At 47.5% G+C, this 14,185-nt stretch overlaps 1 protein-coding gene across 2 annotated transcripts in view; it reads left to right on the top strand.

Moving 5' to 3' along the window:
* The first annotated feature begins 508 nt into the window (after positions 1-508).
* The window catches only part of ntn4 (netrin 4), a 45,727-nt gene continuing 32,050 nt past the window's right edge, over positions 509-14,185 (top strand). For both annotated transcript variants that reach the window (XM_059654739.1, XM_059654738.1), the window contains exons 1-2: positions 509-1,009; positions 2,226-2,752. In XM_059654739.1, the coding sequence (XP_059510722.1) occupies positions 949-1,009; positions 2,226-2,752 (588 nt within the window). In that variant the 5' untranslated portion in view covers positions 509-948. The remainder of the gene's footprint in view (positions 1,010-2,225; positions 2,753-14,185) is intronic.

Genomic DNA, 14,185 nt, shown 5'->3' with positions numbered 1-14,185 from the left:
GGTTGGTTGGGGTGGGGAGGACAAATGGAGTGGAGATCCCAAACCCAAAGGGGTAGTAAAAGTGAAAGGGCTGAACTCAAACGGTGTTTCATGTTGATGGGATTTTCCATGAGGAGTGAAGGTCTGAGTGAGGGAGGAGTGAAGGAAGGAGGGTCTGAGTGAGGGAGGAGAGTGGAGAGAAGTGAGGGTCTGAAACTTAGTGGCTCCCACTGAACATAGTTTGAGAAATGCAAACAGAAATGGAGAGAAACAAAGGAGACAATATTAGAGAGAAATAAAAACAGAGAAATAGGGAGAAAGCGCTAGACGTAGACGCTCAAATTAGAGAGAGAGAAAGAGACAGCGGCAGAATAGAGAGAGATAGACACATGAAGATAGAGGAGGCAATACAGATAACAGAGGGAAGGGCAGAAAAAGAGACAGAGAGGTGAAGAGCAAATTATTACAGAGGGGGACGGCGGGAGCAAGAAATCGTGAGGCTGTGGAAGAAGGTAAGGAGAGAGAGAATGTGAGGAGGGAGTGGCAGAAAGTGCAGTCTGAAATCAGACACAGCGAGGGAAGCAGGGAAAGAGGGAGGAGAGACAGAGAGGAAGAGAAAGAAAGATAGAGGAAAAAAGATAGATTTAGGGAGGGACGGAGGAAAGAGAGAAAGAGCAAGGGATGAAAAAGACAAATAGAGGGAGGAGAGAGAGAGATAGAGGGAGCGGGGGGAAGCAGAGATACAGGGAAGGTGTGAGTGTGTGAGAGAGAGAGGGCGGGTGTGTGAGCGGACATTCTTGAGCGGGGTTGCCGGCTGCCCGCCGGGAGGCTGGGTGTATATAACGCGGGAGGGCAGGCTGCTCAGGGAGATGTAGGAGCTGGGGGATACCAAGTGTTGTCCTGGAACAGGGAGCCAGCTCTCGGGACGGGCTCCCGGGGCTGTCGGCAGAGCCTGAGCGAAGGACGGAGATGAGCTTGTGGCTGGCCGCCGGGGTGCTCCTGGCCCTGGGCTGGCGGCCCCAGGCAGCCGGTACGTACCGGGAGCAGGAGGGAGGGCTGGCCGGGCTGGAGAGCGGGCACGGCTCAGTACGCAGCGCCCTCACTCCAACCCTGGCTCCTGCACTCTCACTCAGCTATCCGCACTCTCCCATCTCTTTACCACCCCCACCCCGCCTTTCCAACTTCTCCCCACCACTCTCCCTCTCTCCTCCAATACTCCTCCCCACTCTCATCCCCACCACTCTCCCTCTCTCCCCAAATACTCCTCCCCCCTCTCATCCCCCAACTCTCCCTCTCTCCCCCAATACTCCTCCCCCCATCCCCCAACTCTCCCTCTCTGCCCCCCCGACTCCCCCCTCTCTTCCCTGTCCCCCCGACTCCCCCCTCTCTTCCCTGCCCCCCCCACTCCCCCCTCTCTTCCCTGCCCCCCCCCCACTCCCCCCTCTCTTCCCTGCCCCCCCCACTCCCCCCTCTCTTCCCTGCCCCCCCCCACTCCCCCCTCTCTTCCCTGCCCCCCCCCACTCCCCCCTCTCTTCCCTGCCCCCTCCCCCCTCTCTTCCCTGCCCCCCCCCTCTCTTCCCTGCCCCCCCCCACTCCCCCCTCTCTTTTCTTCCCCCCACCCCCTCATTCTCCCAATGTGCTGCTCTCTCAAGTTACCCCGACTGGGCGAACAATTTATTTCCACCGATGTGAGTCCACAACTAGGGAACATTCATCCTGAGAGATCCCAGCCATAGTTCAATCAGTGAAGCAGATGTGACTGCCCAGTGTGAGCATGGAGACTCGGAACTCACCAAAGCAGGGAAAGAGTGACCCCAGGCTGACCAGTGTCATGGACAGAGTGACCCCCAACTGGCCTAGGCCATGGAGAGAGTCACCACACCAGGGGATCAAACTCTCCCATCTCCAGCAGGGATACAGGAATCTGGTTGGGAGTGATGTCCGATTGCAGAGTGACCCTGGAGTTGTGAAGTTATTGACAGCTGTGGATAGCACTGCTGTGTCTACCTCAGTGTACAAAATCTAACCTGCAGATTACTCCATTTGTAAATAACTAAATGTGAATTTCACAGTCTGAGTAACGTAAGGATTGTGTCTTTAGATGAAGGGGTTTTGTCTTTTTTTTATATCAAGTGTAGTGAAGCGGGATTGAATTTTGTCATTGGAATTGTTTGCTGTCATACTGTGGGGCAGTGTTAAGCATGCTGCTGACAGTAATTTTAGATTCCTGTCCCTGTCTGTTTCAGGGTTGGCGGATGTGCCGGGGGTGAGGAGGCACTGTGAGTCTGGTGCCTGTAACCCTCACCTGGGAAACCTGGCAGCAGCCAGACAGCTCCAAACCAGCACGACCTGTGGATTAAACGGCACTCAGTTCTTCTGCTCGCATTCGGGAAGGGGCTGCATGGAGGCACCAATGTGTGGGAAATGCGGTGGGTTCCATGGCCGGCATTCCCACCCAGCAATGGCGATGACCGATTCCTCCTTCCACCTCCCACAAACCTGGTGGCAATCCAGCCCAGGGAGCTACAGAGAGACCATCCAGCTGGATCTGGACACCTCCTTCTACTTCACCCACCTCATCATGATCTTTAAAACTCCCAGGCCTGCTGCCATGGTTCTGGAACGTTCCCAAGACTTTGGCACCACCTGGAAACCCTACAAGTATTTTGCCACGAACTGCAGTGAGATGTTCGGGCTGCCCGATGACCTGAACCACATTGGGGCAATCTGTACATCCAGATATTCGAATCCATTCCCTTGTAGCCGAGGAGAGGTAACTATCTTTACTTGTGTTGACTGGAATGGTGCTCTCGTGGGCTGTGAATGGCTAGGGGCCTAACTCCTTGTATGAGACGTCCATATTTGAGATAGAAACAGCTTGCATTTGCATAGGACATTCACAGCCTGGGGCCATCCCAAACTGTTTGTCTCTGTCCATTAGGTAATTTCAGGGTATAGTTACAATTCAGGTGGGCAGAGATGTTGGGCCTTATTTATTCAGTACCTGTCACCACAAACAGCAGTGAAGGAAGTGACCTGTTTCTTTTTTCACCTGTTCGTTGTTGCAGTTGTTGTTCTTGTTATTTTCTTGAGACATTAGAAATTGGCCAGAACCCCCCCCACCAAATCTCCACCAAAGCTTCTACACCAGAAATTGTGTCTCACTAACTTGACTGAGACTTTTGAAGAAGTAACAAGGAGGACTGAGGGCAGAGGAACTATGAATCTACAAACCTTGAAAGTGGAGTTGCAGGTAAACAAAACAGTGAAGAAGGCATTTGGCATGCTTGCCTTTATTGGTCAGTGCACTGAGCATAGAGGGTGGGAGGTCATGTTGCGGCTCTACAGGACATTGGTTAGGCCACTTTTGGAATGCTGCATTAATTTCTGGTCTCCCTGCTATAGGAAGGATGTAGTTAAACTTGAAAGGACTCAGAAAAATATACAAGGATGAAGACTTTGAGCTATGTGGTGAGGCTGAATAGGCTGGAGCTGTTTTTTCTAGAGCGTGGAGGCTTAGGGGTGGTCACCTCACAGCGGTTTATAAAATCATGAGGGGCATGGATAGGGTGAATAGAAAAGGTCTTTTCCCCAGGCTGGGGGAGCCCAAACTTTAGAGGACGTATGCTTAAGGTCAGAGGAGAAAGATTTAAAAGGATCTTGAGGGGCAGCCTTTTGACACAGAGGGCGGTGCGTGTATGGAATGAGGAGGTGGTGGAGGCTGGTACGTTTAAAAGGCATCTGGATGGGTATATGAATAGGAAGGGTTTAGAGAGATATGGGCCAAATGCTGGCAAAAAGGATCAGATTAATTAAAGATATCAGGCTGTCATGGACAGGTTGGACCGAAGAGCTGTACAGCATGGAAAGCGATCCTATGACTGTATGATAATAAAGTGTGAAGCTGGATGAACACAGCAGGCCAAGCAGCATCTCAGGAGCACAAAAGCTGATGTTTCGGGCCTAGACCCTTCATCAGAGAGGGGGATGGGGAGAGGGAACTGGAATAAATAGGGAGAGAGGGGGAGGCGGACCGAAGATGGAGAGAAAAGAAGATAGGTGGAAAGGAGAGTATAGGTGGGGAGGTAGGGGGGGGATAGGTCAGTCCAGGGAAGACGGACAGGTCAAGGAGGTGGGATGAGGTTAGTAGGTAGGAGATGGAGGTGCGGCTTGGGGTGGGAGGAAGGGATGGGTGAGAGGAAGAACAGGTTAGGGAGGCAGAGACAGGCTGGACTGGTTTTGGGATGCAGTGGGTGGAGGGGACGAACTGGGCTGGTTTTGGAATGTGGTGGGGGAAGAGGAGACTTTGAAGCTGGTGAAGTCCACATTGATACCATTGGGCTGCAGGGTTCCCAAGTGGAATATGAGTTGCTGTTCCTGCAATCTTTGGGTGGCATCATTGTGGCACTGCAGGAGGCCCATGATGGACATGTCATCTAAGGAATGGGAGGGGGAGTGGAAATGGTTTGCGACTGGGAGGTGCAGTTGTTTGTTGCGAACCGAGCGGAGGTGTTCTACAAAGCGGTCCCCAAGCCTCTGCTTGGTTTCCCCAATGTAGAGGAAGCCACACCGAGTACAATGGATGCAGTACACCACATTGGCAGATGTGCAGGTGAACCTCTGCTTAATATGGAAAGTCATCTTGGGGCCTGGGATAGGGGTGAGGGAGGAGGTGTGGGAGCAAGTGTAGCATTTCCTGCGGTTGCAGGGGAAGGTGCCGGGTGTGGTGGGGTTGGAGGGCAGTGTTGAGCGAACAAGGGAGTCACGGAGAGAGTGGCCTCTCCGGAAAGCAGACAGGGGTGGGGATGGAAAAATGTCTTGGGTGGTGGGGTCGGATTGTAGATGGTGGAAGTGTCGGAGGATGATGTGTTGTATCCGGAGGTTGGTGGGGTGGTGTGTGAGAACGAGGGGGATCCTATTTGGGTGGTTGTGGCGGGGGCGGGGTGTGAGGGATGTGTTGCAAACAGAGACATGCCAGGGAATTCCTGTTAGCCTGGCATTCCAACTGGAACTCCATAAACAAACCTACTGAACTGGAACCGATGTACAAACTGCCGAGAAACAGAACCGGAAGTGATGCCGATCATCGTAGCAAACTGAGGCATATGAACAACAAGCCGGACAGAACACCAACGCTTCACTGGAGCCACGCTGACGGTGTTACCTAACAGGGTGATGAAACGTCTGCAATCAAACACATCCGCTCAGCGAGCAAGTCTGCAACCTCATCCACATCCCGAGCTACAAATCTTCACAACTTAGAGATAAACATACTGGAAGAAAATAAATGGGGTTTAGCATCTTAGTAAGTGGATAAATTACCAGCTGCAGGCAAAATGTATCTCAGGCTGTTAAGAGAAGCAAGGGAAGGAATAGCAAAGGCTGTGATCATCAATCTCTGACCCTCTGTGGCTCCTGGCTCAGTGTTGGACAATCGACGAATAGTTGGGGGAGTGTCTTATTGTTCCAAATGGGACAAACAGTGACACTCATCATTTAGAAGTGGGTGATTAGTAATTAGGTTTTATTGTCATGTGTACTTGAGTGCAGGGATACATGAATGCAGTAAAAAATGTAGAAAGTTGCCATTCCTGGCACTATCTCAACTACAAGGTACTTAGGTACAAGTAGAAAAGTAAAGGAATAAGTTAATGTACAACATTACAGTTCTTCTTCAATTTATAACATGCAAATACTGAAACCAGTCTGGGGCCACCAGGGAGAGAAAGTGCCTTTCACGGTCTGCTAGTGTTTAGATTTTTAGAAGTTGCGGTCAAAATGTTATATTTAGATTTCCTCTTTGGTCTTGCCTTCCATAAGACCAAAGGATGGATGGGAAAGGACTCCCCCTTCCAACACTGGAAATCCCATCCTCATTGCTCACCGCTGCATGATCTCCAATTTGAAATAGAGCTTTCCCACATAACATAAATTCTATCCTTGTTGGAAACTGGGACCGTGGCAATTAGTGATAATAGGAACTGCAGATGCTGGAGAATCCGAGATAACAAGGTGTAGAGCTGGATGAACACAGCAGGCCAAGCAGCATTCTGATGAGGGGTCTAGGCCCGAAACGTCAGCCTTGCTGCTCCTATGATGCTGCTTAGCCTGCTGTGTTCATCCAGCTGTACACCTTGCTACCATAGCAATTAGTCCCTAGAACGTGCCAGCTAAAATGTTTTAATGGGTTAATTGAGGACAGTCAGTTTTGTAATGGGATTCCACAAAGATCAGTACTGGGTCCCTTGCTCATTGTAGTATGTACCAATGATTTAGACTCAAATGCAGAAATGTAAGAAGTTTGTAGGTGACCCAAAAAATTGGCAGGAAGCTACAGACTGCAGGAAGATATCAATGGACAGACCAGTCAGTTAGAAAAATACAAATGCAATCCATTCTGGAGAGCTGTGAAGCAAGGTGTAGGAATTCACAATAAATGAGAAGGTGTTAAAAGGTGTGAAGGAACTATTTCAATGTTAGTATGCAAGTTCACAGATCCCTGAGGGCAGCGAGACAGGTCAATAAGGTGATTAAGAAGAATGCTTTCTTATGCCAGCCAAAGAAGTGAGGTTGTGCTGCAACTATGTAGAACATGGGTTAGCCCACAGCTAGAATACAGTGCACACTATAGAGGTCTGGTCCCCACATTGCATGAGGGGTATGATTGCACTAGAGAGTGGGGATGGCTGAGGATGTTGCCAGGAATAGGAATTATACGCAACGGAGAAAGAATGGATAGGTTGAACTTAATTTCTGTGAAACAGAGGATCTGAGGGGAGATTTAATTGAGGTGTCCAGCTAAAGTGGATAGAACTGAGCTATTTCCCTGAGCCAAAAAATTGATAACCTGCCCCCATCAAATCTCCAGACAGCACATTCCAAACCCTAACCACTCACCGTGTGGGAAAGCTTTTATTCCCTCCCATTACCCTTGCTCCATTTACACAGCAACAGCATTATTGAATTTTTTTGAGGAATTAGTATAGATTCGACAAGAGTGATGCAGCAGATGTAATTGTTCTGGATTTTCAAAAGACCTTTGTTCCATAATAGACAAGTAAGGTCAGAGATTGTGAAGTCAGGGGACAGTGTGACACCGAGTTTAGTTCGGGATTATGGTCGGCATGAAGTGTCTGTTTCTGTGCATTATGGCTGTGTGGCAGGATGGATATTAGGGAATGGGCTAAAGGGGTTTACTTAGAGTGGCAGAAGATAGGAAGTGGCAATACACAGAGGCCACTGCTGGGATTTCACTTTTCAGAGTCAAGAACAAAATTCCTAAATTTTCAGGTGACAAAATAATATTCCTGGCTCTAATCTGGATTGGTCCCTAGAATCGGAGGATTTTCCTGCCTGGAGTGGCTGAAGGAATTGTTCCAATATTCCCTGCAGTTGAATGAGAACATGCCAGCTAGGTGACCAAGTCAACAACCTTACCTACAACCTGAGCAGTAGATCTTTGCCAAAACTTTGATTCCCTGCAGTTTACCGGAATGAGAGGGCACAGAGTAGATGTTGGGCATTGATTCCCACCTGGTGGGGCATTCTAGGTTTGGGGCAGATGGGGCACAGTTTTGGGAGAAGTTTGATAATCCCGTATGCTTCGTCCACCTATCCTACCATTGAAAATAATTACACAGTCACCATCGGCACAGTCTGCTCTTGCTCCTGCAATTAGAGTTGTTCTGAATGAGGGGTGAAAAGTATCTGTGTGAATCAGGGTTACCTGTGTGTGGGAGGTATCTCTGCAATGGTAGTTTTTGTTCTTTGCGATTCATTAATGTGACATAGGCATTGTTGGCTCGGCAATTTATTGCCTGTCCCTAGTTGCCCTTGAGAAGGTACTGACGAGCTGCCTTCTTGAACTGCTACAGTCCATGTGCTGTAAGTAGACCCATGATACCCTGAAGGAGGGAATTCCAGGATTTTGACCCAGTGACAGTGAATGTACGATGATGAATTTCCAACGCAGGATGGTGAGCAGTTTGGAAGGGAACATGCCGCTGGTGGTGTTCCCAAGTATCTGCTGCTCCTGTCCTTCGAGATGGAAGTAGTTGTGGGTTTGGAAGTCTAAGGAGCTTGGGTGAATTTCTCAATGCATCTTATAGATGATCTTATAGATGGTACAGTTGCTACTGAGTGTTGGTGGTGGAGGGAATGGATGTTTGTGGATGTACGGACTGCTTTGTCTTGGGTTGTGTCAAGCTTCTTGAATGTTGCTGGAGCTGCACCCATCCAGGCAAGTGGGGAGTATTCCATCACACTTCTAACTTGTGCCCTGTAGTTGGCAGGAAGACAGCCTGCGGGTTAGAAGGTGAGTTACTCACTGCAGTATTCCTAGCTTCTGACCTGCTCTTGTGGCCACTATTTATGTGGTGAGTCCAGTTGAGTTTCTGGTCAATGGTAACTCCCATAATGTTGACAGTTGGGGAGTTCAGTGATTGAATATCAAGGGGTAGTTAGATTGTCTCTCATTGGTGATGGCCATTGCCTCATATTTGTGTGGTGTGAATGTCACTTGCCACTTGTCAGCGCAAGCCTGGATATTGTTCAGATCTTGTTGGACGTGGACTGTGTCAGTACCTGAGGAGTCACAACTGGTTCTGAACATGGTGCAGTCATCAGCGAACATCCCCACTTCTGCCCTTTTGGTGGAGAGAAGGTCATTGATGAAGCAGCTGAAGATGGTTTGGCCTAGGACACTACCCTGAGGAGCTCCTGCAGAGATGTCCTGGAGTTGAGACCACTGGCGTTCAACAAGCACATCTAACTACATGCAGCAGTTATGACTCCAACCAGCTGAGAGTTTGCTCCCTGATACCCATTGATTCCAGTTTTACTAGGGCTCCTTGATGCTACTGTTGGCCAAGTGCAGCCTTAATATCAAGGGCTGTCACTCTGATTTCACCTCTAGAATGCACTTATGTTCATGTTTGAACCAAGGCTGTAATGAGGTCAGGAGCTGAGTGGCCCTGGCAGAACCCAAACTGGGCGTCACCGAGCAGGTTATTTCTGAGTAGGTGCTGCTTGATAGCTCTGTTACTGACACCTTCCATCACTTTACTGATGACCGAGAAGAGACTGATAGGGCGGTAATTGGTCGAGTTGGATTTGTTCTGCTTTTTGTGCATAGGACATAGCTGGGTAATTATCCACATTGTCAGGTGTCAGTGTTGTAACCATTTTGGAACAGCTTGTCTAGGGGAGCGACAAGTTCTGGAGCACAAGTCTTCGGTACTACTGCCAGAATGTTGTCAGGGCCCATAGCCTTTTCAGCATCCGGTGTCTTCAAACTTTTCTTGATATCACGTGGAGTGAATTGAATTGGCTGAAGACTGGTATCTGTGATGCTGCTGACCACTGGAGGAGATGGGGATAGGTCATCCAACCACACCTTTGGCTGAAGATTGCTGTGAATGCTTCAGCCTTATCTTTTGCTCTGATGTGCTGGGCTCTTCCATCATTGAGGATGGGGATATTTATGGAGCCTCCTCCCCCATGAGTTGTTTAATTGCCACCACTATTCATGAACTCCAAGCTTCGATCTGATCAGTTGGCTGTGAAATCACTTATCTCTGTCTATCACTTACTGCTTATGCTACTTGGCATGCAGGTATTCCTGTTTGATAGCTTCACCACGTTTGGGAAACTTGGTCTGCACGGATGAGTTGGACTGAAGAGCCTGTTTTCAAGCTGTATGACTCTATGACACCTTATTTTTAGATATGCCTGGTTGTCCATGTTTAACCTGAAGCCGTGAGACTTCATGGGGACTGGAGTCAATGTTGAGGACTCCCAGGTCAGCTCCATCCCAAACATATGTCTGTGAATGGGCGTACGGATCAATGGGTGGGCAGGTATCTATTATCCATAAATCAAGATAATTTACTATGCCAAAAAAATCTGCCTTGGAACATCAGGTATGTGTGCCGTGTCCAATGTTCTCTCTGTCCATGCTGTAATGTTAGCTTGTTCCATGCAGTAACCCTGACTTCCTGAAAACTTATCAATCTCAAGCTTTTAGCACATAGCATGGAGGGTTCTGAAGCTAGCTGATATGACTGGTCATTAGTCTGCACACATGCCTGAAACAACACACGTGTGTGTGATTCAAGTTAAAAGATCAAGTGCAAATTCCCAAGCACATCAAAGAATGAAACTGCTCCAGGGTGTGGGTCAGAAATGGGGAGTGAAGAATTTGAAAAGAATTTTATACATGTTATTTCATGCACTGTGCACTGTGGTGATTACACACTCTCTATACATTGGGACTGTTCTTGACAGCATTGACAAATACTGAGCGTTTATCACACTCAGTGACTCACTCCCACATTGCTCTGGAGACAGGGCTTCCTGAGTTGTTCAGTTTCAAATCTAATCCTGAGTTGTGGATACCAGAGAGAAGGCATCTGATCGTCCCAGCCCAGCCCTGATTCTCCAGCATCTGCAGTTCCTATTATCTTTGGTACAATTTTAACCTCACTGCAAAGCCCCTTCTAAGGATGCCTAACCTGAAGAAGTTACCCTCCTCCCTCCTGACAAACCTCAGGGGATCTCTCTCCCACTGCAACTCTCCAGTAATCTCTTCGGCCTTGAAACTGCTATCCATCTTCAATCCGCCTCCTCCTCTCTCCCTAGTTATTTCAGAATCCTCTTCCCCTCCCTCCTTTCTGATGAAGGGTCTAGGCCCGAAACGTCAGCTTTCCTGCTCCTAAGATGCTGCTTGGCCCGATGTGTTCATCCAGCTCCACACTTTGTTATGTCGGATTCTCCAGCATCTGCAGTTCCCATAATCTCCCTAATTTAAGTCTTGTTCGCCCAAGTAGCTACTAATTCTATCCCAAATAATTACGTTATGGAACTTCCCCACCACCGAAGGTAAACTAACTGTTCTGTTTCTGTTGAGCTTATACTTGCAATCTTTCTTGAACAAAATGTACTGTTTGCAATTTTCCAGTCTTCTGGCACCTCCCCTGAGTGTAGGAAAGACTGAAAGATTGTGGTCAGTGTCCCTATGATTCCACTTTCTCTTCTTTCAAAGTATTTGGGTGCAGCTCATCCAGTCCAGCTGTCTTGTCAACTTTAAGCAGTTTATCAGGCACCTCCAACTCTTCAATTTTAAACGCTTCCAGTGACTGAGTTCTCTCCTCTGTTATCGTGCATGGGCAGTATTTCCTTCTACAGACAACTGCTTAAAGGAGGTAGAAAAGAGGACGAGTGCCTACTTAAGACTCTATTTTCACTACATAACTGTATGCAGTCTGACTTTAACAAGAAGTAGAATAGACAGGGCTTTGGTCCGTGAAATTACAGCCCAGTGACCCTTTATCATGGCTTTTACCACTGGTCACACGATGCCCCCAACTTACATAGGAATGTTCAATCTACTCCCTGCTTTGACAGCATCTTTCTGCTTCTGGTTAGAGTCTACAGCACTGTATGTTCCAGAGACAGACAGGCTGGAGCAGAGAGAGGGAGGCTTGGCTATGAGTGTGTGTGACTGTGTGGTTATTCCATGCCCTGTACTAACCCATTACCTTTTTGGAGTCACTTGTAAAGTCCCAAGGTAACAATCCAAAACTTGCCAACAAGGTGGGCTTTTAAGGAATTGTGTGGTCAGAGAGGCAGAGGGAGAGGGATTTAGAATGAGGCCAGTGCTTTTGACAGCATAGTTGAGTTGGTGAGAATACAAGAAAAGAAATGGTTTGGAGAAGGATGTAGGTCTAGAGGATATTATGGAAGAACCCCATTTAATCACAACATGAGAATTTAAAAATTTGACGTATTGGAGAAGCAGGAGTTGATGTAGTTCAACAGTTGAAAGTGCAGTCTTTAAAGTGATTAGGATGTGAACACAGGAGGTATGGTTAGTAAGTTTACAGGTGACTCCAAAATTGGAGATGTCGTGGACAGTGAAGAAGGTTACCTCAGTACAACGCGATCTTGATCAGATGGGCCAATGGGCCAAGGAGTGGCAGATGAAGTCTAATTTAGATAAATGTGACGTGCTGTATTTTCATAAGGCAAATCAGGGTGAACTTTTATACTTAATGGCAAGGTCCTGGGGAATGATACTAAATGAAGAGATCTTGGAGTGCAGGTTCATAGCTCCTTGAAAGTAGTGTGCCGGGTGGACAGGATAGTAAAGAAGGTGTTTGATACGCTTGCCTTTATTGGTAATTGCATTGAGTATAGGAGCTGGGAAGTCGTGTTGTGGCTGTACAGGACATTGGTTCAGCCACTTTTGTAATCCGGTGTGCAGTTCTGGTCACCCTGCTATAGGAAGGATGTTGTGAAACTTGCAAGGGTTCAGCAAAGGTTTACAAGGATGTTACCAGGGTTTAGCGGGTTTGAGCTATGGGGAGAGGCTGAATAGGCTGGGGCTATTTTCCCTGGAGCATCGAAGGCTGAGGGGGTGACCTTCTAGAAGTTTATAAAATCACGAGGGGCGTGGATGGGGTAGATAGACAAGGTCTATTTCCTGGGTTGGGGGAGCCAAAAGCTGGAGGGCATAGGTTTAAGGTGAGGGAGAAAAGATTTAAAAGGGGCCTGAGGGGTGTGTGTATGGAATGAGCTACCAGAGGATGTGGTGGAGGCTCGTACAATTACAACATTTAAAAGGCATCTGGATGGGTACATGACTAGGAAGGGTTTAGAGGGATACGGGTCAAATGGTGGCAAATAAGACTAGATTAATTTAGGATATGTGGTCGGAATGGCAGGTTGGACCGAAGGGTCTGTTTCTGTGCTGTACAGCTCTATGACTCTTTAAAGAAAGTTGCAAAGTATTCATTTAACATGAATGCTCCCTTAGCATTCCTGCCTGTAGGTGTAAATCCCCTTTTTGATCTCTCATCAGTCTGACTCTCTGTTTTTACTGTTTCTGGGCATGGAGAAGACTTTGGAATTCCCTTTATCCTCACCGCCTGTCTCTTTTCATTACGCCTCTCTGCTCCCCTAATTTGCTTTTTTTACTTCCTTTGTTAACCTGGCTCTTCATTATATTTTCTACCTGGGACTTGTCAGAAGCACACTTTTTTTCTTCTTCTTTGTTTTAATTTCTATCTCTGTTTTTTATTCAGGGAGCTCTCAATTTGTTTGCCCTACCTTCACTTTTTGCAGAACTTTTACTGTGCCCGAACCATTTCTTCATTGAAAGTAATCACTGATCAGCCATTTTCCCTAACGACCTTTGAATCCAGACTAACCAGCCCAGGGCCATTGAAGTCAGCTGTCCCCAGTTAATTATTAGTATTTTGGGTTATCCACTGTCCTCATCGTTGTCCTAACTTTGTGATACAATGATCACTGTTCCTTAAATGTTTCCCAGCTGATGCTTGATATACTCTACCAACCTCATTCCCAAGAGAGCAAGACCTCCTTTCTCATTAGACTGGACACAATCTAGGAACATGTGCCCCATTCTGCCCTTAACACTACCACTAACTGAGTCTATTTCCAGGTAATTAAAGTTCCCCCATCCTTAAAGCTACTCCATAATGTTTGCATTTTTCTGTTTTAATTTTACATCTTTCCCACTAGTAGGCAGCGTGTAGAACACTCTGAGCAATGGAATGAACCTTTCTTGTTCCCAAACTTCTGCCAAATCGATTCAGTCCTTTTGATCTTAGTAAGATAATAGGTCAGTGCAGCATCATGTGCCGAAGGGCCTGTACTGTTCTGTGTTCTATGTTCGGTTGGAACCCTCCTGAGATGTGGGCATGGGGAGTATGTCCACGTTTCCACTCCCCTTTGTACAAAGCAGTGTTTTCTGCTTTGCAGCCAGGTCATTCCGAGCTGAATGTCAAGGTCATGGTCCCCATTGTTCAGGACTGCCCAACCAGGGGCACTCATTTTCTTCCATCTAGCATGTAATCATTTATTACAGCTCTTAATCACTGCTTGATGTTGTACCTTCAAGCCGTTGGGAGGTTATACAATCCTACTCCATGATTTAACCTTTTCTTTACTTCATTAATGGGATGTGCACAGGGACATCATTTACTGTCCATCCCTAACTGTCCAAGTCAATAACATTGCAGTGGTTCTAGAGTCACATGTAGGCCAAACTGGGCAAGGGCAACAAATTTCCACCACTAAAAGGGGATTCATGAGCCAGATAGGTTTTTACAACAACTGACATAATCTGCTATCTCTGCAACAATTTTAAACCCACTGTGCCAACTATCTCCTTGACGTCATCCCA

Source organism: Stegostoma tigrinum, chromosome 25 (genome assembly GCF_030684315.1).
Source record: "Stegostoma tigrinum isolate sSteTig4 chromosome 25, sSteTig4.hap1, whole genome shotgun sequence".
NCBI lineage: Eukaryota > Metazoa > Chordata > Chondrichthyes > Orectolobiformes > Stegostomatidae > Stegostoma > Stegostoma tigrinum.
This window is presented reverse-complemented; position numbering and strand designations above follow the sequence as displayed.